Source organism: Mirounga angustirostris, unplaced genomic scaffold (assembly GCF_029215605.1).
Source record: "Mirounga angustirostris isolate CCGP_5_RB_7025 unplaced genomic scaffold, mMirAng1.0.hap1 SCAF_4, whole genome shotgun sequence".
Classification (NCBI taxonomy): domain Eukaryota; kingdom Metazoa; phylum Chordata; class Mammalia; order Carnivora; family Phocidae; genus Mirounga; species Mirounga angustirostris.
In genome coordinates, this window is record NW_026991712.1 from 166,389,833 (window position 1) to 166,410,904 (window position 21,072).

The 21,072-nt window shown below is 58.5% G+C and overlaps 1 protein-coding gene across 20 annotated transcripts in view; it reads left to right on the top strand.

Annotated features, from left to right (window-relative positions):
- Window positions 1-3,238: 3,238 nt before the first annotated feature.
- The window catches only part of COL16A1 (collagen type XVI alpha 1 chain), a 50,292-nt gene continuing 32,458 nt past the window's right edge, over window positions 3,239-21,072 (top strand). For 7 of the 20 annotated variants that reach the window (XM_064589577.1, XM_064589580.1, XM_064589586.1 and 4 more), the window contains exons 1-30: window positions 3,241-3,476; window positions 5,055-5,155; window positions 7,111-7,185; window positions 7,295-7,412; window positions 8,315-8,438; window positions 8,751-9,017; window positions 9,633-9,713; window positions 9,881-10,006; window positions 10,777-10,830; window positions 11,140-11,166; window positions 11,731-11,766; window positions 12,795-12,821; window positions 13,850-13,912; window positions 14,184-14,225; window positions 14,351-14,395; window positions 14,497-14,532; window positions 14,912-14,974; window positions 15,334-15,378; window positions 15,464-15,559; window positions 15,738-15,776; window positions 16,399-16,443; window positions 16,612-16,647; window positions 16,788-16,898; window positions 17,306-17,341; window positions 17,568-17,603; window positions 17,687-17,797; window positions 18,139-18,183; window positions 19,907-19,942; window positions 20,100-20,144; window positions 20,453-20,584. In XM_064589577.1, the coding sequence (XP_064445647.1) occupies window positions 5,083-5,155; window positions 7,111-7,185; window positions 7,295-7,412; window positions 8,315-8,438; window positions 8,751-9,017; window positions 9,633-9,713; window positions 9,881-10,006; window positions 10,777-10,830; window positions 11,140-11,166; window positions 11,731-11,766; window positions 12,795-12,821; window positions 13,850-13,912; window positions 14,184-14,225; window positions 14,351-14,395; window positions 14,497-14,532; window positions 14,912-14,974; window positions 15,334-15,378; window positions 15,464-15,559; window positions 15,738-15,776; window positions 16,399-16,443; window positions 16,612-16,647; window positions 16,788-16,898; window positions 17,306-17,341; window positions 17,568-17,603; window positions 17,687-17,797; window positions 18,139-18,183; window positions 19,907-19,942; window positions 20,100-20,144; window positions 20,453-20,584 (2,070 nt within the window). In that variant the 5' untranslated portion in view covers window positions 3,241-3,476; window positions 5,055-5,082. Of the gene's footprint in view, window positions 3,477-5,054; window positions 5,156-7,110; window positions 7,186-7,232; window positions 7,413-8,314; window positions 8,439-8,750; window positions 9,018-9,632; window positions 9,714-9,880; window positions 10,007-10,776; window positions 10,831-11,139; window positions 11,167-11,730; window positions 11,767-12,794; window positions 12,822-13,849; window positions 13,913-14,183; window positions 14,226-14,350; window positions 14,396-14,496; window positions 14,533-14,911; window positions 14,975-15,333; window positions 15,379-15,463; window positions 15,560-15,737; window positions 15,777-16,398; window positions 16,444-16,611; window positions 16,648-16,787; window positions 16,899-17,305; window positions 17,342-17,567; window positions 17,604-17,686; window positions 17,798-18,138; window positions 18,184-19,906; window positions 19,943-20,099; window positions 20,145-20,452; window positions 20,585-21,072 lie in introns of those variants that run through there. The other 13 variants (XM_064589589.1, XM_064589585.1, XM_064589582.1 and 10 more) reach the window with 8 other exon arrangements.

Below are 21,072 nucleotides of genomic sequence, written 5' to 3' on the forward strand. Positions count from 1 at the left end.
AGCGGGTGTGGCTTGGGTGAGGGTGGGGAGGAGTGGGGGGATGCAGGCTGTCTTGTGGAGTAGAGTCAACAGGACTGGATGGGGGCCGGGGGAGGAACCAAGGATGACTCCTAGTTTTTTGGCCTGAGCTTCTGAATGAATTAAGGTGGCATTTACCAGAATGAGGAAGACGGGAGGAAGCAGATCTGTGGGGAATAATCAGGAGGTCTGTTTGGGCCATGTGTGATATGCGTGCGTGCGTGTGTGCGTGCGCGCGCACCTGTGTGCCCGTATGCCAGGGCCCAGGTATGCGCGTGTGCATGTGGGGTTCAGACCACCTCCGCTCGGCTTCGTGGGAGCTCCTGGGCCTGTCCTGGGACAAGGCCCTGTCTTGGCTCTTCATTTTCCCCCAGCTTCCCGTGCTGCCCCTGCCAGATGGGGATTCCCCGATGGCCAGCTGGGATGGTGGGGTGGGCAGCCCTTGGGCCCGGCTGACATCTGGGCAGACTACTCTGGGCCCAGGAGGCCTGGTAGCCCCACCCGGCAGCGGCAGTCAGGCTCCAGGGCAGCTGGTGGCGATTAGCAGCGTTGATTACCTCGTGGTGATGCCATCTGGGGTGAGGGCACTGAGCCCAGCCCCACAGGAGACCCTGCTTGCTGGTGTGCAGGGCTTTCTGGGGCAGGCACATATAAATGTGTGCATGCATGTGCGTGCACGGTCAGTGTGTGAAGGGGGGGTGTTCTGCGGGAGCCTCCTGTGTCTGCGCGCACACATGTGTATGCACTGTAGGTCTGCAGCTTTCTCTGCTCGCATATACGAGTAATCACACCCGTGGGCACATGTGTGCATGTCTGTGCATGTTTGTGCAGACATATCTCTGTGTGTGCATATCCAGGTATATGGAGGGCTGTACGCATGTATTCTGAGAATTGTGCACCTGTGTTGGAGTATATCAGGGATATATTTCTGTGGGTTCATATGTGCTCACGTATGTGTCTCTGTGCATCTGTTTATGTGCAGGACCATTGTGTGTGTGCGTGTGTCTGTGTAAATATAAGTGCTTACATGTGCATGTGAAGTCTACAGGTGTGTTGTGAGACAGTGTGTCTGCACGCTCCTGGATGTGTGCACACACGCGTCCGAGGGAGGGACGGGCAGAAGCACCTTTCTAGACTGTGCCTGCAGTGTATCCAGGCCTAGGGAGCACCCCAGGCTTGGCGGTTCTTGGGCATACCCTTGGGGTGCTGGAGGGAGGTATCTGTGTTCCCCATTCTCAGGTCCTTCTGGCTCTGACTGCTCTGGGTCCAGCCCTCCCCTCCTGCCTGGGAGAGTCGGGTATGAATGGGGTGGGGGGAAAGGGTAGGAGTTGCCCAGGATGGCACAGTAGTTAAGAACTTGTGCTGTGAGTGCAGGCTAGCTGGACATGGGTCCCTGTCCCACCATCTCCTAGCCATGTGAGCTCTGGCAAGTTGCGCCGTTCCTACGCTCCAGGTTTCCCCATCTGTAAAATGGGGATAAGAATAGAATTCTCCCTCCTGGGGTGGACGTGAGGAGTAAAGGAGTCAGCCTATGTGAAGTTCTTAGCACAGACCCTGACCTATACGTGTTGCCTGTTGGTTCCCAAGTGCCCACCTCTGGGACAGCATCCTCTGGGAAGGCAGAGCCTGTGCACCCCCTTCTCAGGCTGGACTGCCCAGAAAGCCCCACCCCTCCGCTTCCCGCCTGCTGAGCTCAGCGCTTCCCAGGCCCCACCACTGTCGTAGCCACATCTGGGACGGCTCCCGGCGGGGGGCCGGGACCACAGTGGGGCTCCCCTGTGGCCTTGGTTGGGGTTTCCGCTGACTCAGCGCCTCTGGCTCTTAAGGCGGGAAATCCCAGGCCTGCTCCCCGCTCTCCCGGGTTAGATGGGGCCACAGGGCTACAGTACAACCATGTTATTTCTACAGGAAGTCTCCCTTCATCAGGGGGCCCCAGTTGCTCCCTCTTCACCACACATCCATTCCTCCCATTCATAGGCCTCCTGAACCCAATTCTCTGTAGTTCCTTGGCCTTGCTGCCCAGAAATTTGTTTGCTGCCTTGGGCGGGATACCCTTGGGAGGGTCACCTTGATCACCCCCTGCCTCTGGATAGAACTGGACACCGTACCTGCTCCTTTTTGCTCAGAAGTCCCATCAATGGTGTATATGCTTGAATCCCAGCCCCCCCCCCCACCTCCTGCCAGTGTTCATGGTAAAAATGATAATAACAATGAATTTTTTTTGAGCTCCTTTTTAAAAAAAATATCATTTTTATTACTTGACAATCCTAGTCTCTTACAGCTCTTCTTTTCGGGGGGGTTTTATAGCTATTCTTGCATGTTTATTTTTTGAAGTAAACTCTACCCCCAAGGCGGGGCTCAAACTCTTGATTCCGAGATCAAGAGTCCCATGCTCCACCGCTGGAGCCAGCCAGGCGCCCCATATGGAGCTCCTCTTTTGTGGCAGACCCTGTATAAGCCCTTTGATAGACTTCCACTCCTTTCCTGCTCACAACAACCCTGTGAGGTATAGAGATCATTATCCCATCATACAGATGAAAAAGGGAGTCCGAGTTAAGTAGTAAGTTCCAAGCCACAAAGCTAGAGCCGAGGACAGGGACTGGAGCCCCTCTAACCCCATGGAGTCAGGAAGAAGAAGGGAACCTGCTGGGCTCCACTTCTCGGGGGCCTGAGGCTAGAGCAGAACAGGTTAATGCAGCCCCCCACCCCCCCGGAGGACCCCCACCCGCACCCTCTCCAGACCCAGGAACAGACTAACTGGGAAAGTGAGGCTGAGAAACTGGAAAAAGCTGACCGAGGAGGCCTGGGCAGTAGCCACGTCACCGCTGCCACGAAACTGGGGAGGAGGGTCTGCAACCCCCCGCCCGCCCTCCCCAGGCTTCTGGAGGCCCAGCCAGGAGAGGGGAAGGGGGTGGCACCGGGGAGGCCCTTCACGCTCCGGCCGGCCGGGCCCTTAAAGGGCCGGCCGAGCCCCCTCGCAGGGCCGCTCCGGGCACGCAGGGACCCGCCCCTCGCTGCAGAGCTCACCTGGCGGGGAAGCGGGCGGGGCGGGCGCGGGCGCGGGGCCAGGCCGGGAGCGGGGCCGTGCGTCCCGCCAGCCGCCTCTGCCACCGCCGGAGCCCCCTCCCGGCCCTCCCTCCCGCCTCCCGCCTCCCGCCTCCCGCTCGGCGGGCGGGTCCAGCTGTGTTCCATTAGCCGCCCTGGCACGTCCCCAGCCCCCTGGAACCGCCCCTCTTCCCCCACCCGGAGTGGCCGGCGGTCCCCGGCAGACAGGCGCGCGCTCGCTCGCGGGGCAGTGTTCAGCCCCCGGAGCCAGCGACCTGGGAAGCCGGGGTTTCGGGCCGTCGGAAGTGACCGAGGACCTCCCCGCGGGCCTGAGGAACCCAGGCCCCCCTCCCCCTGGCTGACTGGCTGCCCTGGGCTGCCTGGATTAGTGAGGTGGGGGATCCCCAGCCACGGTAAGTGTGTGTGTGTCGGGGGGTGGAGTGGGCTGCCTCGGGGCTCTGCGCTGAAGCGCCTCTTCTGCCTCCACCTTGCTGTGTGACTTGGGCCAAGTGGCGTCCCGCCTCTGGACCTCAGTCGCCTTCTCTATAGGAGAGCTCTAAACTCCATCCCGGTTCTGCTCTCCCTGCCCCCAAATCTGCGCCTTTGTATTAGGATGGGATCACATCGTTGGAAGCTTCTCTGCTATCCCTGCAGCCCCTGCTCTGGCTGGGGCCTGGGGAGTGGAGGCTGGAGATGAGGAGCAGGAAGAGGACAAGCACACCGATATTCCCGCCTCCACATGCGTTCACATTGCCTCCCACAGTTGGCAGCCCTTCCGCTGGCAGGATGGGGAGGCCAGGATAGGGTTTTGAGTGATGGGATGTGCCCACCACTAGGAAGGAGGGTGAGTGGGGTGGAGGAACAGTTCTGCCCCGGGAAGAAGGGGATCAGGGTTCTATCTCCAACTATATTGAGGTGAGGGGTCCTTCCTGCACTCACTCCCTATTCAGGACCGAAGGAAGGGAAATAGAATTCCGTAACAGCTGGGGGGAATGAGGTCAGACTTGCATAAGAACTTCCCGACAGGAGGGCCTACTGGAGGGGAAGTCATAGGCTGGCTATGTGCACGTGTGTATGTGCAAACTGGTATGTCTGGGTAGATCGGTGAACATGTGTCTCTGTGAGCGAGTCTGTGTGCAGGTAGGTGTGTATGCACGCACTGGCACAAATGTGTCTGTGTGGATATGTGCCCGTGTGTCTGCGTGTGTCATGCTGACACATGAATGACTCTGTGTGTGCACGTGCGAGCTGCCGGTCTCAGGGGAGGCCGGATGATGTATGGGTCTGCTGGCCGCTTGCTGAGCCTGCATTGATTTATCTGGGCCCATCCATCAGGGTTTAATAAAACTAAAAGACGAGCATCCATCAGAGGGAGAGGTTGGCAACGAGGTCCTGAGCCCGGTGACCTGCTCTCCCACCCACTGTACCCATGGGGGAAACTTCCTTGGCCCGCACACAACTCTGTGATGCCTGCCACGAGACTCAGCCCCTGACCTTGTGGGCGCCTGGCAGGACTGCCTGGCTGAGCTGGGTGCAGCTGGCCAGGTACCAGGCTAGTATATAGCAATACAGTGCTACACAGGTTGATAAAATATCGAGATACTTCTAAGTGTCTTGGTAAATAGTCTCTGTCTCAAGTCCCCTGACTATCCCAATTCACCTGGCCTTCTAGGACCCTCTAGATCTCTCCTTAACCCAGCAACTATCCACTGGCGCCATCCAATGCTGCCTGGACCCGGAATGCTCCAGCCAGCATTCTGCTCTGGCGGGTTGGTGTCCATGCCATACCGGTGGTTAAATATTTTGAATATCACCCTGGCCCAAATCCTAGCCCAAGGCCTGTGGTCGGGCCTCTGAGAGGGATTGATGCCTGGCCAGCCCTCCTGTCACCCCAGTACTAGGGCCTGGGCCCCAGGGGCCGGCTGCTACTTGCCCATGTATCATGCCGTGTGAGCTCAGGAAGCCACCTTCCCGGTCTCTGTGGTTTTCAGGTGCTGGGGCTGACCTCTCTGGACCAGGATGTGGGCATCTTGGGTTCCTGGCCTGTGGCTGCTCAGTCTCTGGGCCGTGTGCAGCCGGGGGGCAGATACAGGTGAGGTGCCACATGAGGATCGGGGTGCCATCGGCCTGTGACGGGCTCCCTGAGATGCTGGGGTCCGAGGTACAGGTGTGACCATGTGCCTGGGTCACGCGGGCATTTATGGAGAGTCGGAGGGTGGGCTCAGCGTGGCCTGGGGTGTTGGTACAGTGTGAGCCAGAGTGTCTGTGTGCTTCTGTCTGCATGTCTGTCTGTCCCGGAGCCTTTCTGCATCACAGAGTGTCTCTGCGCCTATTCCTGTGTCTCTGTGTGTGAGCGAACAAGCCTCCCCCCACCCCCACCCCCGGCATATGAACCCATCCTGTGCACACAGTGCTGGCCGGGGCCGGTGAGGTCTGTCCCTGAAGAAGGAAACTGCATCTTGAAAGAGGCCCAAGCCCTTCCAATCCTTTCCATGGTGGAGAATCCATCCTCCAGCCCACGTGCTCCTCCTCCTCCACAGCTGGCCCTGGATCCCGGATAAAGGGCCCGCCTCAAGGCCCAGACGCTGGATGGGACAGAGGGTGCAGCTTTCCAGCGCCCAAAGCCAGAGGAAGTTGACCGGGCAACTTGCCCTGCCCTGATGGGTGCCCTCTGGGCTTCGTAGCTTAGCTGCCCAGCTGAGCAGGAATAGAACTCCTAGAACCCAAATCGAGCCGAGGGGGGCAGAAAAAGCAAGGTGCAGATGTGAGAGGGGTGTGCAGCCAGGGTGCATGTGACTGCCTGAAGGTTGTGTGTGTATATATGTGTTTCTGCATGTATGTGCGTGTGCCTTGCTCTCTCCCTCACCAGGTCCCCTGGGGGCTGGGGCAGAGAATTTCAACATCTGTAAGGAATCTGGGCCCATTGCCAAGGGGTGAGTCACCCACTGCTGCTGCTGATGCCGAAGACAGTGATAGTCATTCTGGCCAGACCTGGGGGAGGGAGACTTCAGTGGGGTGACTGGGCTTAGGGATCCAGGATTCCTTCTTCCAGCTAGGCAGTCAGAGAGTCCAATGCCCAGCTTCTAGGAGCTGTATCCATTGTCCTGTCCCAGCTATCCCACCTGCAGCGATGGGAAGGCCTTTGTGAGTCTGGCCTTTATCTCCTGTTGTAGCATCTTTCCTGACATTTTGCTCAGTCAACCCTAAGAGGAGGCAAGCCCACAGCTGCCTGTCTGTCCCTTCAGGGTTTTGGAGACCATAATTAAGCTATCCTTCTCTAGGAGCCTTCACCCACTTAATATACCCTGTCTGGAGCCCCAAGGTCCTGGTGGTTCCCTTGAGCTTGTGGTCCCTTCAGGTCCTCAGTCTCTTCTTACTGTTTGTTTCATAAGGTAGTTATTCAGGTGAAAAGTCATTCTGTTGGCTCGGACTTGTGTCTGGTCTGCTTTTCTGCTTTAGATGTAGGAAGTAAACCCCTCCCACGGCAGAGAACACGTGTACCAGCTGCACGTGGCATTCCCAGTGGCATGGGCATCTGTAACTCACACGTGTGCAGACATGCTCAGGTGCTTGCATATAACACAAGCGTGCATAATGTGACTTTCTTTACCCCGAGGTGCCCCCTGCCCCCTGCTAGGGTGTATGTGCAGGAGGGAGCACCGGTATATATCCCGCTCTCTACCCCATCTGAGTTCTAGGGCTGCCCAGAGTTTCTTTTGCTCTTTCTCTTGCTCACCTGCCGCCTGACTTGGTATCTTGGGGGAATTTGGATTCCAGGAGTTCTGGTCCTGCTCTGTTGTGAACTCACTTCATGGCCTTGGGCCCAGCCTCAGTCTCTGGGCCTCTGTCTTCCCTTCTGTATACTGGGGGTCCTCCTGGCTCCCAGGGCAGCCAGGGTCAGAAGGCAAGAGGTAAAAGCAGCCCCAAGGCTGGGCCCGGTTAAAGGTCCAGAATGGGGTACAAAAACTTGCTTCTCTCCAGGTTCCCCAAGAGCCTGGACTCTTCAGCCAGAGTCCACTGACTGGCCCACTGCCAATTCTCTTCCAGGCGAGCAATGCCCACCTTTACAAGAGGAAGGACTCAGGTTGGAACACAGAAGCCATTTATCGACCAATGTGACCGGTGAGTGCCCATCTCATTCTGCTGTCCCCTCTCTCCCATCTTCCTAGAGTGGCTATTACCCCCTCCTCACCTGCCCAGCTGAGCTCTTCATCTGGTGTCTCCCCCAAAGGCTTTAACCTCATCCATCGACTCAACCTCATGAAAACATCTGCCATTAAGAAGATCCGCAACCCCAAGGGGCCTCTCATCCTTCGACTGGGGGCAGCCCCGCTCACCCAGCCAGTGCGGTAAAGGCCCCAGTGTGAACTGGGCATTAATACTCCCCAGCAACTCTGGACGTGGGGCCTAAACTCAGGGGCACCCGTGGGTCATTTTATCCCACCTGTTGCCGGGAGTCAACCTGGTTTCCGCCCGTGGGGCTTGCAGGGTAGACACAGAGGAGATGCGTGGCACACACACCCTCTGTCCCTCCCCTACCTCTGGCTAGCAGTCGGGGGACAGGTCTATATCCTACAGACACTGTGGAGACCCCAGGATGGGGGTGGGAACCTGGCAAGAGTCGTGTGTGTGCATGTATGTGTGTGTGGGTATGTGTATGTGGGTATGTGTGCCTGTGTGTGTGTGTGTGCGCGCGCATGCATGCACACACCCACGTGTGCCTGTGGGTGAAGTTCAAACTCCCACAGTCCCGGGGGGCCTGGCCCCTGCTTCCCTCTCCACCCTCACCTTCCAAAATGTTCCTCTTACTTGCGGCTCCAGTCACGCTGAATGCTTTTTATCTTTTGCCAGCACCTCTTCTCCCACCCAAGTCCTGGTTATCCTGGATTCCTCAGAAGAACTTAACCACAATTATCTTGAAATAGTGACATAGTCATCCTGGGGATGCTTTGTTTAGGGTCCTACCTTTGTTTAGGGTCCTACCACTCCCCCATTAGACTTGAAGGCTCCACGAGGGCGGGAACCTTCTCTGTGTTTTCACCACTGCTGCCCCCAGCAGCCGGACCCACCTGGCACATAGTAGGCTCTCGATCAATGTCGATAGAGTGGATGGACATGCATATGTATGTGTCGGTTTGAAGGTGTGGGCCTGTGTGAGTCCTGCGTGGGTTCGGCAGTCCTGAGGGCCCAGGGTGGGCAGCAGGTGGTCTCTCACCTGAGCCTCAGGGTCCCCTCCCTGCTCTGCCCCCAGACAAGTATTCCCTCGGGGCCTCCCCGATGAGTTTGTCCTGGTGCTGACACTCTTGTTGAAGAAACACACCCATCAGAGCACGTGGTATCTATTTCAAGTGACCGACGGAGATGGGTACCCACAGGTGAGCTGGACCCCCCTCCCCCGCCCCCTGTGGCCCTTGAGGCATCAAGCAGTACCAGTCCAGCACAACCTCTGTCCCAGCCTGTAAATTCTGGGGCCTCTCTGCCCCATCCCCGGCGCCCACCCTCGAGGCTACCCCACCCCTGGCAGCTCCTATCCCCTTCCTTCAGGGTGGACTGCTCTGTGGCCCTACCAGCTTCCGTCTCTTTCTGGGCTTCAGTCCCTCCTCCTGTGAAATGAGCTTGAGAGCTTTGCCACACTGAGCTTGTGGGGCTCTGATTCTCTGTCTCGTTCCTTCCCCAATGCCACACAGATTTCCCTGGAAGTCAACAGCCGAGAGCGGAGCCTGGAGCTCCGGGCCCGGGGCCAAGATGGCGACTTTGTGTCCTGCATCTTCCCAGTGCCCCAGCTCTTTGACCTGCGCTGGCACAAGCTGGGGCTGAGTGTGGCTGAACGCGTGGCCTCCGTGCATGTGGACTGCACCTCAGCCTCCTCTCAGCCTCTGGGGCCCCGGCGACCCCTGCAGCCCGTGGGCCACGTCTTTCTGGGCTTGGATGCTGAGCAGGGGAAACCCGTCTCGGTGAGTGCTGGGTGGGGTGCTGCCTGTGCTCCCACGTTCCGAGACTCTGAGTGCGCTCCCTGGAATCTGTCTCTGACCAGGTCCTTCCCTTGCTCAGACTCCTCTTGGGGTTCCCCACTGCCCTCCAGATGCAGCATATGCATATCAACCTGGCATTCTAGGCCCTTCATGATCTGGTCCCTAGAAATGTCTATGGTATCTTCTTCCTTTACATCTCTCTGTACGGCTTACTCCGGTCAATTCCTTCCTAGTCGTCTACTCACCTGCTACTTTCCCGCCTGCTCACCTTTGACTATGCTGTCACCTCCACCTGGAATGCACACCCATCTGCAGAGTATCTACTGGTCCTTCAAGGCCCAGCTGAAATGGAACCTCCTCTGCCCCTGTTCCTCTGGGCCAAAGTGAACTTTTCTCCCTCCTCTCTTTCCTGCATGCGCAGCTCTGTTTCGCTTTTGGTGACAGCTGTACTCCTGATGGTCTCCCCAGGTGAGACTGGAAACCCTCTGAGGGCAGATCCTGGGGCGGAGCCATCTCGGGGCCTCCCGGGCAGCCAGGACACTGAGCTGTTTGATCAAATGAAGTGGGAAACTGACTTGTGTATCGTACCCCCTGCAGTTTGACCTTCAGCAGGCACATATCTACTGTGACGCCGAGCTTGTGTTGGAGGAGGGATGCTGTGAGATCTTACCAGGAGGGGTGAGTGGCCCAGCTCCGGCCCAGCTGGGAAGGTTTGGGACACTTCCCAGGGGCATAGTGTGCGGAGGTGGGTGGCCAGGATGGGGATGCACTGAGATCTTAGGATGATTGGGTGGGGGGGGGTCTGCCTTCTGTACTGACCCCAGGCCTTCCCCCACTCCGGACAGTGTCCCCCAGAGACCTCCAAGGCCCGCCGGGACACCCAGAGCAATGAGCTCATCGAGATCAATCCACAGACTGAAGGCAAGGTCTACACCCGCTGCTTCTGCCTGGAGGAGCCTCAAAACAGCAAGGTGGGTGGGCAGGGCAGGTAGACATGAGCACAGGTAGGTACAAGTGGGACTGAGGTCTCCCACCAGGGTCAGTTGTGCCTGGGGTAGGGAGGGCACTGGAAGCTCCACCTGTCTATGGACCACCACTATAGGATTCAGAGAGGCGAGAACCCACTGGGTGTGTCTACCTGCCTGTTGGCATTGAGAGACATGCCCATCTCGCTCTGGCACTACCCACCCCCTCACTGATGTCACGCCAGACTCCTTTGGTCAGGTCAGGGCCAGGTTTGCACTCAAAGGCAGTCCGGGACAGGGGTACCTGGGGTCAGAGGCCAGGCCACACTGGTTCCCTCCGGGCTTGCTCGCTCTCCTGGGCCCAGCCCGTACCAACCCGTACTAACCTACCCATAGGCTGGTCCTACACCCAGCACCATGGCCAGCTGCCCTACCCACTCTCAGGTTCTTTAGGGTGACAGGGAAGCCCAGTTCCTCCCTTTGCCCCACCCCCAGGATGGGCAGCCTCCCTGCCCGCTGGGCATCATGCCCAATCTTTGGCTGCAGGAACACAGGATCCCATTGATTCATGGTCTTGTTTTCTCCGACATCACGTGGGTGGGGGGAAAGGAGGGAGGCCTGGGGGAGTGCCAGGGGCCTGAGCAGGCTTTCAATGCCTTGGGAGGTGCCAGCTGAGGGGGTACCTGAGCCCATGCCCCTAACTGGGTCCCCCTTTCCAGCGTGGGCCCCTGCACTGCCCCCTCTTCAAGAGTTCCTTTTTTATTCCGTCTGCCCAGGTGGATGCCCAGCTGACAGGAAGCATCAGCCAGAAGGCAGAGAGGGAAACAAAGGTAGAGATGGCGGGGGGTGGGGGGGGACAGGGGGTGGAGTTCACGGTGTCCTCGGTCTGCTTTCTGTGCCCTCTGTAGACCCCTTGAGTAAGGCACTGTTCTCCCACACTCTTCCCCCCGCCCCACTCCTGGACAGAGCTTAGGAGGTAAAGGTGCCAGCTCTGAGAAGGAGGGATGAATGGGGGCAAGACAGACAGTACCTGGCACGGCGTAGGGCACCCGCTTCTGATGGTTCTTGGGTAGGAGTATTGGAAGCAGGGCTTCGAAGCCTCTGCTTCCTGCCCATTACCGTGCCCTCCCTCTTCCCAGGCGCGTCAGGAGACAGCAGCCGACAAGGTAAGCCTCCCATCTAGACTGGCAAAAAGAGCTTGGTTGAGGGATGCCAACATGGACCCTTTGGACAGGCTTTGTGGCAACAGAGCCCGCGCACAGGGGTTTGGGATGACTACGCAGCTCCCAGCATTCCTCCAGGGCTCAACGCTGGGCCCGGTCTGCCTGCTGCCTCTCCTTGGGTGGGTGGGTGGGGAGGTGTTAGTCCTGGATACTCCTGCTGAGTTGGCAGCAAATGGCTACGGGCATCATGGGAAGAATCCAGGCCTTGGCTGTGGGACCGCAGATCCTGGGCCTCACTCTGCCCCCACATGCTGTGTGACCCAGATCCCACTGCTCTGCCTCTCTGGGCTTCAGTTTCCTCACGTGAGGAATGGGTTGGCACTGGGTTGCTGGGAGTTGAGGGATGAGGCTTGTTTGGTAGGATTCTTATCTTCCTGCTCCCTTGGACTTCACTCAGGACACACATGACGTTCTGTGTGCTTGCTGTGTGTGTGCAGGGGGAATGGGGTGGGGAGGGCTGGTCCCAGGCTCTCAGAACTGACCTCCTGGCCCATTCTTCCCTTGCAGTGCCCACCCTGTATCCATGGTGCCCAGGAAAGCAATGTGAGTGAATAGAGGGTGTGCAGGGTGGGGTGGACGGGGGCGGGGAGTGGGCTAGTTGGCTTCCTGGTTAAGGACAAGTGGGCCTTTGTGTTCTTATCACACTCCCTCCCTGCACATCCCCCAGAGCTGGGCTTGACTCCCACCCTATCCCCACCACGGGCTGCATGGAAGGAAGCCTCACGCCTTGTGATCCGGGCAATGTATTGCAATCCAGGGTGGAATGGGGACAGGGTGGTGGCTGGTGGGACCAGAACCTTGGTTGCTGATCCCAGCTTTTCACTACCCACAAGGACTCGGGGCTGCTCTGTTTGAAAGCTTCCCATGTTACCTTGGAGGCCTTGAGAAGGGGAAGGCTGACTCAGGGTAACACAGCCCAGCACTGGTCCCCAAACCCATGTTGGCTCAGGACTTCCCCTCCTATGCCTCTCTAGCTAGCTGGCTCCGGTCTGGCCTCCCTTTAGGGGTCCAGAAGGACAAGGGAGAGGGCTCGGTGTGAGCACAGCTAGTACCCAAATGTGCCTCTTCCGTGGGCAGCGGAAGTCACTACTTTCCCATAGCCTGACTTTCTGAACTGACATGCCATGTTAGTTCATAAAGGGCACAACCCCGGGTGCCCTCAGCTCCAAGCCCCCTGACCTTGGGGGACACAGGAAGTACCCCCTCTGCTGCCTGGCCCTCTTTCCATCTAGCCCCCCACCAAATCTGGTAAAGCTGATGGTCCCCAGTTATGCAGGAGTTACCATGGCAACTGAGCAGCCCTGTAATCCTAACAACCAGTGGGTGGAGCTAGCTAAAGCCAGGCAGTTCAGAGAAGATAGGTTAGACCCCTCTGCAAGTCTGACAGCCTCAGGATATGAAGTCAGCATGCTGGGTGGCCTTGGAGGCAGAGCTGTTGGTCCGCTGGGGGTCTTGGATTCAGGCTGTTGGTCTTGCCACCATGCTGTGTGGCCCTGGCTTAATTGCTTGCCTTCTCTGTGCCCTTGTTTTTTTCTCCATCTCTGAGATATAATGCTCTCTTTGCCTCCCAGGTCACAATTGGTCCCTCTGGACCCAAGGTGAGTCCAAGATGGAGAACAGGACAGTCTTTCCCTCTTTGGCAGTCCCAGCCTGTCCCACAGCATGTAGCCCCATGGCTGTGTGTTTCTATCAGGGCTACCCAGCTCTGTATGTGTGGGGGGTGACTAGGGGTGTGTGTTGGAGACAGTCGGGGGTTGTGTGTGTCGAAGGGTGTTAAGAGCGCCCCTTTTCTGAGTCCTGTGCATTGGGCTTTGGGCCTCCTGTTGCACATCTATCACCTTCCCGCCCCTCAAGCATCCTGCAGGCCGGATACTCTCATTTTATTTCAGAAAAACCCGAGAGCCAGCTGTGCCCACCGTGTGGGATGGGGGGTGTCGGAGTGATTGTGTGGGGGTCTGGCTGTGTGCCTCCTGGGACACATGTTCACATGTGTGTGGCCCCCTGGGGTGGGGGGCATGAGCCCTTGTCCCGGTGGGCCCGACAGGACCACCGAGCCTGTGAGTGACGGGGCGGGCGGCACGCGTGTAAATGTGGGACTGTGTACTTGTGCACGCCCGAGAGTATGTAACACAGCTCCTGGGGCTGCCTTCATGTCCCATCTCTTCCTCGCCACACCCCCCTGAGGTCCCATTTTATTGATGAAGACACTAAGTCTCAGAGAGGTGACATGACTTGCCCTAAGTGGTGAGGCAGGATTTGAACTAAGGCAGCCTAACACTCACCAACATGGGTTCTGTCGTCCCACATGTGTGTATCCGTGCACACGTGTCCATGTGCCCCTGGGTGAGCTGCGTGTGAGCTCGCGTGCTTTGATAGGGGTGTGGGGAAAGTACCCTTTTTGTGAGACTATAGATTTGCCAAATATAGCCTCTTGGGGTGGGAGGGCCATATGGATGAATGCATATGGAATCCATATGCTGTGTGCATGGTTGGGGGTTGGGGCAGGCTGTGCTCATTTACACACCCATGCATAGGGGATGGGTAAAGAAGACAGACTGGGGAGACCTTCCTCAGGTCTCCCATGTGCTCCCCCTGGTCCCAGCCCCCGTTTTGATCTCGTCCACAGGGAGGGAAAGGTGAGCGAGGCCTGCCTGGCCCATCAGGCCCCAAGGGAGAGAAGGGAGCCCGGGTAAGTGCCCCAGCTGGGCCCACTGCAGGGCCCTGCCAAGCTGTGCCCCCCGGGGGGGGGGGGCTGACATGTGAACCATCCCATCCGCTCAGCCAAACCCCTGCAGCCTGGCCCACATGGGGGATGATGGGTAGGGTCTTCCTAGGAGTTAGTAAATGGCAGCCTCTATTTTTTAGGGGTACCTAGAAGATGACCAGTGGGACTGTGGGACTCTTGAGCCTATCCTTCTCAAAACAGGGTCCCACCCTGATCCCTCGTTCCCTCCTCTTAGGGCAGTGACTGTGTCCGAATCTCCCCGGATGCCCCACTTCAGGTAAGACCTGGAGGCAAGGCCTACTTCCAGGCCAATATGGGGTCAGCCCCTGGGGAAGGGGCTGTGCCCTTGGCAGCCCATGAGGTGACCCTGGGACCATCTCAACACCTTCTCTCCCTGCTCAGTGTGCAGAAGGCCTGAAGGGAGAGAAGGGGGAGTCAGGAGCTTTGGTGAGTGTGGGACCGGGGTTAGGGCAGGGCAGTGGGGTCCTGGCCCAGCCTCTCCCTCCTTTCCTCACCCCTTCTGTTGTGTCCCCCCACCCTTATCTCAGGGACCCTCAGGACTTCCGGGCTCTACAGGCCAGAAGGTAATGGGCCTGGATTTGGAGGGGCAGGTGCCAGGGAGGTCTGTGGGCTCTTCAGACTTGAGGAAGTAGATGTCTAAAATCTTCTTGGAGGATGGAGGTCCCCGTCCCCACGGAAGACCCTCTGTCCCTCCCAGTCACCCTGCCCGGTCCAGATTCCCACCAGACCCAGAGGGAAATGCCACCGACTCCCTGAGAGAGGCCTGGCAGGCTCGGAGGTTCCTTCTGTTATCCACCTTCCTGGAGTGACGGAAGCCTTTCAGTCTCAGGGGAGGCAGAAACTGGGGGTCTAGAAAGCAGTTGTCTGACCTCCCGATAGAGCTGCTTTGGTTCTTCCAGCCCCTTCTTTCAACCCCAGTCCCTTTACCTTTTCCTTCCCCAGGGCCAGAAAGGCGAGAAGGGGGACGGAGGCGTCAAGGGCTCGCCGGGAAGGCCAGGCCGCGATGTACGGTGCTTGGGACCCTTCCTCACCACAACCCCGTGGTCCTCGGTGCAATGCTGGAATTAACCAGCAGAGTCCAACCTGCTAGCTTCGCTCAGATGGGAGAACAGAAACCCAGGGAGGGGGAGGCTGGGCCCCAGGAAGCAGAGCAAGGAGGGGACAGAAAAGAATCTGAATCCAGGCCCCCTGGCTCCCAGCCTAAGAGCCCCTGGCCTCTAATGCCCTGATGGTGACACCTGATGACCTCGGGGCACAGGGGTGGAGTCTGGCTTTGGGGAGGGGCACTGAGGGTGGGCAGTTTGCTGCTGCCCCAGGGAGGTGCCAGGCCTCAGGCTTTTCTTTTACCTTCCACGACCCCACAGGGCCGGCCAGGGGAGATCTGCGTCATGGGGCCCAAAGGGCAGAAGGTGAGTTGTGGGTGTCTGTGGGATGGAGGGTGGGGGGTAGGGCTGAGGCGGCAGCTCTCTCACACCCACCTTATGTCTGTGCCAGGGAGACCCTGGCTTTGTTGGGCCTGAGGGGCTGGCAGGAGAGCCTGGGCGCCCTGGCCTCCCTGGGCCCCCTGGGATAGGACTTCCTGGGACCCCGGTGAGTACTCCTGGCCCCTCCTGTTGTTCTTTCCTCAGAGACCCTTCTCTTGCCTGCCAGGGCTGGGGAGATAAGGCTCGGTCCTGGGGGTCCTTGTTGGGGGGAAGGGACTCCAGTAGGTCTCACCGTGATGTGGGGCCCCTGGGAAGCCTCTACCTGATGCTGTTTCCACCCTCAGGGGGACCCAGGCGGCCCACCAGGTCCTAAGGGAGACAAGGTAAGCACAGGCAGGAGTGTGGGCCCTTGGGGGGGGCGGATTCCCTGCATGGTGGACGGAGAGAGAAGGGGATCCAGGGCAGCAGGTATGCATGGGGGGAAGGAGCCAGGCATTCAGCTGAGGAGGCTGGCTCAGCTCAGCCAGGCCCCTCACTGGGGAGTGTCCCCATCCCAGTGCTTGCCAACATGGGAGCCCTGGCTTGGGTTCCAGGCATGGGGACAGGTAAGCCTAAGTCTAGTCATGACCAGAAAGGCCACACCTGGAGGGCCCAAGCTCATTTTAGGGTCTTATGCCTTGATGAGCAGAAAGCCCTGGAAATGTCTGACTGTCTTGTCTGCTATGGTTCCTCTGGGGTCACCCGGATTCCTCTCGACCCACTGCACTGGGAAGGGGTACACAGAGGCCTCATATTCGTCCCCTTTTGCAAGCAGAAGGGCTTGGGTTAGATGTGGAGAAGGCCGGACAGCAGGCGGGGGGTGCTTGCTGACCAAGCCGGCCAGGAGGAGATGGGAGATTTGGCTGAGATCGTGCTGCCAATCCAGAGAAGGGACTGATGGGGATGGGGTGAATGGTCTGAGGCTGTGGCCAAGAGCCTCCCCCTTAACCCTTCTTCTGACCACAGGGCAGCTCGGGGGTACCAGGAAAGGAAGGTCCTGGTGGGAAACCTGTAAGTAAGCCCAGTCTGGAGGGGGAGGGGGGCTGCCGCCCACCATGCCCAGAGCTGCTCTACCAAGGCCTCCAGGGAGAGGGTGGCTAGGTCCTGGGGCCCTCCCTTGGCATACCAGTCCCTCTGGCTGGCACTAACCACTAACGTTCACTGCTTCTTCTCCAACAGGGGAAACCAGGGGTGCCGGGGCTGAAGGGAGAGAAGGTGAGATCCAGGCCGGGTTGCACCAGGATGGGGTGGGAGTGGGAGCCCTTCTCTGAAGGTGACACTGAGCATCAGGGGTGCTGGACCTTCTCTAGGAGACCCCTTGTTGGTCCACTCATGGTCTCTCCCTTCTGCTGTAGGGTGACCCCTGTGAAGTGTGCCCAACGCTGCCTGAAGGCTTCCAGAACTTCGTGGGGCTCCCTGGAAAGCCAGGACCCAAGGGGGAGCCAGGTGATCCTGCACCAGCCAAGGTGAGTGCCCAGGGTGGCCACTGAGGGGCTCCACAAAAGACCTGGGAATGTGATCCTGGAAAGGAGTTGGGTACCCGACAGAAGGACCGGGTACTTCTCTCGGCCATAGAGAGATTGTGGGCCGAGGGTCCTGGCTCTAGATGGGAGGGGGGCTGAACCATAGAGTTTAGGGCTGGGCTAGAAGGTCACCCAGGTCTCCATGGCTACCTCCTAGGGTTCTTGAGGAGGCCCCAAGATGCCTTTTGGGCAAGCTGGGGTGGAGGCAGCCCTTATAGTGAGTGAGGCTGTGCCTTCCTCCTGGGATTGGGTGTTGGTTGGGGGTGGAGGAAAGGAGTGGGCAGGGCTGGGTTAGCATCCTGGCTCGACTCCCCACCCCACTCCACTCCCTCACCCACACTTTCTTTCAGGAGGGCCTGGGAGCTGTTGGATGGAAAGGTGATCGGGTAGGTACAGGAACTTTCTAGTAGGGTAGCTTAACCTGGCCTGATTTCCCCCAGCTATTACATGGGTTGATGAGCCCTGGCTCTGGGTGCTGACCTTGGACCCCATAGGACCCCTGGGTATTTGAAGGGTTTGTGGTGTGTAACATTGCTGTCCTCACATATGGCTAGGAAGTTTGGGGTGCCCCAACAGGCCCAGTCTCAGCCCATAAACCTTTTCTCCCTGTAGGGAGACCCTGGCATCCAAGGCCCCAAAGGAGAGAAGGTAAGGGAACACTGGTCCCCTTGCTGCCCGCCCCTCCCCCCCAACTGCTGGGAGCTTTCCAATTCTTTCTCTTCCTTCTCCAGGGGGACTCCTGCTTGTCCTGCAGCTTAGCTGTAGGGGCCCAGCATCTTGGGCCCTCCACAGGGGCCAAAGGAGATGTGGGCCCCCCTGGCTTCGGTTTGCCTGGCCTCCCGGTGAGTGACTAGCCCGGCTCAGTCCAGCCCATCTTTGCCACCCCGGTGGCCTCCCTGGCTCCTCTGGCTCGGAGACTCAAGGCAGAGACCAGGAAGGAGGCCCCGAAGCAGGTGTCCCAGGCCTGCAGCCTCCTTTCCCCCTCCATCCCTACACTGCCCAGGCTGCTTGCCCTGGGGGCTCCCTCTGTATCACAGAAGTAACTGCCTAGCTACCTGCAGTCATGGCATTTGTAATTCCAAGCTGGCTTCTCTTTCTGGGTGGAAGCTGGGACCATGGAGTCTTGGGGGGGGCGGTGGGCGGGGAGCGGAGGAGTCTCTAATTGTGACTTGTTGTCTTTTAGGGGAAAGTTGGGGCTCCAGGGCCAGCAGGGCTGAAAGGAGAGAAGGTGAGATCTGAGTTAGCTGTCAGGGACACCAGGGCTTTCTGGGCAGGGAGGCAGGAAATAGGGATGAGACAGAGGAGAGATCAAATCCACAGTGAAAAAAAATTCATCGGTGCTTTGCAGATGGGAGTCAACGGACTTACTTGTGAGAGCCCTCGTGCTCTCCAAGAGAATTCCTTGGTGTTGTACTTTTATTTTATTGATCATCTAAGACAATTAGGCACACGTAAGATGACCTTTTAATAAAATAACCATATTTAACTCTCCTTGACCACTTACCATGTGCCGGGCACTGTTCCAAGTGCTCGGGCATGTATTAACTTGTTTCACCCTCCTAAAAGCTGATGGGGGAGCTACTCCATTATTCTCGATTTACGGATGAAGAATTGGAGGCAGGGAGGGCCAAGTCAGTTCCCCAAGGTCACATGGCCATTTGGGTATAGGACGGGGATCTGAGCCTAGGAATCTGGCTCCAGAGGCTGTAATGTTTGTCACTCGGTCGGGTCCCTCGATTTCGGTGCCCATGTTCCCATTTGTATTTATGACTGCGGCTGAGACAAATGATGGCACTTCTCACACGAGGGCTTCTGTGCGTGGCCGAGTGTTCAGGGGTGACAAACACCGCCGCAATGTATGTCCAGACCCCGCTCTGTCAAGCACACCACCCCTGGCATTTCTCCGACGAAGCTTTTGTACCCCCACCTCCGAGTGCCGGGACGCCCTGTCTCAGTACATGGCATGTCCCCAGCTCCTCCGGCCCCAAACCTGCAGCCTCCCAGATCCCCGCCTGCCCCACACCCTCGCCTCCATCTGACCTTCCGCCAACGGCATCTCTGTGGTGCCCCACTACCCCCCCCTCCACGAGCCACCATAGCCCGTCCGTGGCCCGTTTGTCAGCCGGCAGCTAACACGACGTGCCCTTGTAAAAAGAACTCGGGTTTCATTATTTCCCTGCTTAAAATCCTTCACCACTGACTCCGTAGCAACATCCTGCTACGCCTGATGAGACCCCAGGCGACCAGCCCCTGCCTGCCTGTCTGCTGGCTCTCCTCTCCCCGGTTCTCGGGCTTTAGATGTGAGGCCTCCTTCCACTCGGGACTGTGTCAAGGCCACTCCCACCTCTTAGATTCTGAACTTGTGGCGCCCACCTTCTAGCACGTTCTTCTCTACTCTCCCCCCACTGCTTTTGCTGGCTGGCCTGATTCTCGCCTTTCTGATAATAATCGTGCTCAACAATTCTCTGACCCCCTGTCCAAAGCGGCCTCCCCCGTCTCATCTCCCTGCCTGTTCCCTTTGTGGCACTCATCCCGGTTTACACCTGCTATGACTTCATAAAGTTCTGGTTGTCCCCACAAGTGTGTAAACTCCACAAGGTGTTTATGTGCTGCTCACTGCATCCGACCAGCACCTTGGCCCTGCACGCTGTGTAGACGTCCACCGAATAGCTGTCGGATGAATGAATGAATGATCTCTGTGTGCCGGGTGAAGGCTGAGTGTGGGGCTGGGATTCTGTGAAGTGAGGCCGGGGGCAGGAACCTGCCACAGACCCTCCTGGGAACCTTGGGGGAAATCCCCTTCCCTCTCTGGGCCTCAGTTTCCCTAGGCAGGACATGAGAGGGGTGGTCAGTCTAGAAGTCCTCACAGGTGGCTACTTTTGTGGTTTGGGACTGACCCAGCACCTGTCATGCTGCCTCATTTTGACCCTATGTTCTCTGCTTTGCTCCAGGGGAATTTTGGGGAGGCAGGGCCAGCCGGCCAGCAGGTGAGTGTGCTCTGGGGAGGAAACGTGGGAAGTGCTGCCTGCTGCCGGCAGGGGGGTGGGGTGGGGGGGCCACAGACCCAGACTGTGCCCAGCATAGCCCAGGCAGGCAGGTGCCGGTCCTCACACATGTCTTGTTTTTTTTTTTTTAATCACACAGGGCCCACGAGGGCCAGTGGGACCCACAGGCATCAAAGGAGAGAAGGTGAGTCTGGGGACGTTCTCCGTGCTGCAGCCAGGGTGAACTTCCTCAGCACACATTTGCTCTAATTCCAGCCCGTCGAGGCTCCCCACTGCCTGAGGGTAACATCTTGCTCCTTAGCATGGCGTTCAAGACCTTAATGACATCGCCCCCACCTTCAATTCTTACCTGTCCTCCCACAATCTCTCCTGAGATATCCCTCGCCCAGCAGAGGTGCTGTGTCAGGGCCAGCTCGATTCCCCAGACCCCAGATCCCAAACCTGACCTGGGATCCTCCCCCCCAACCCCGACCCTGTGTCCTTGCTTGGCAGGGGGAGCCTTGTGAGCCGTGCCCAGCCCTGTCCAGGCCTCAGGATGGGGACAGCTACACGGTGACCTTGCCTGGCCCTCCTGGAGAGAAAGGAGAGCCTGGGCCTCCAGGCTTCAGCTTGCCGGGAAAACAGGTGGATTCCTGCATTGTTGCAGGCAGGGCTCGGGGTGGGGGGACCCCTGCCTGGGTCGCTTGGCTCCCTGGACAGCGGGGAGTAGGTGGGAGGGTGTGGAAGCATCAGTGCTTCTGTCCCCAGAGGAGCTTGGCCTCAGGGACCTCAGCCCTTCCTCCGGGCAGGGCGCACAGAGCACCAACTTGGGACCAGACGGGCCTGGTTTCAAACTCCAGCGCTGCCTTTTTACTCACTCTTTGACTCGAGCAAGTTATTTTTCCTCTCCATGTCTCTGTTTCCTCCGCGTGGCGTTGTTGGAAAGCCTCGGGGTGCTGTGCGTGAAGCACCCCGCCGGCCGCAATAGGCATCCAGGAAGCGAAGGCTGCCACGGGCCCATTATTGTTACCGCTTCACTGAGAGCGGTGAGCGTGGGCATGGGGCTCGCTCTGGGCCGCGCGCTGCTTCCCATGGCCCGGCGCCTCTAGCCTCACAGGGACGCTGCAGGGTAG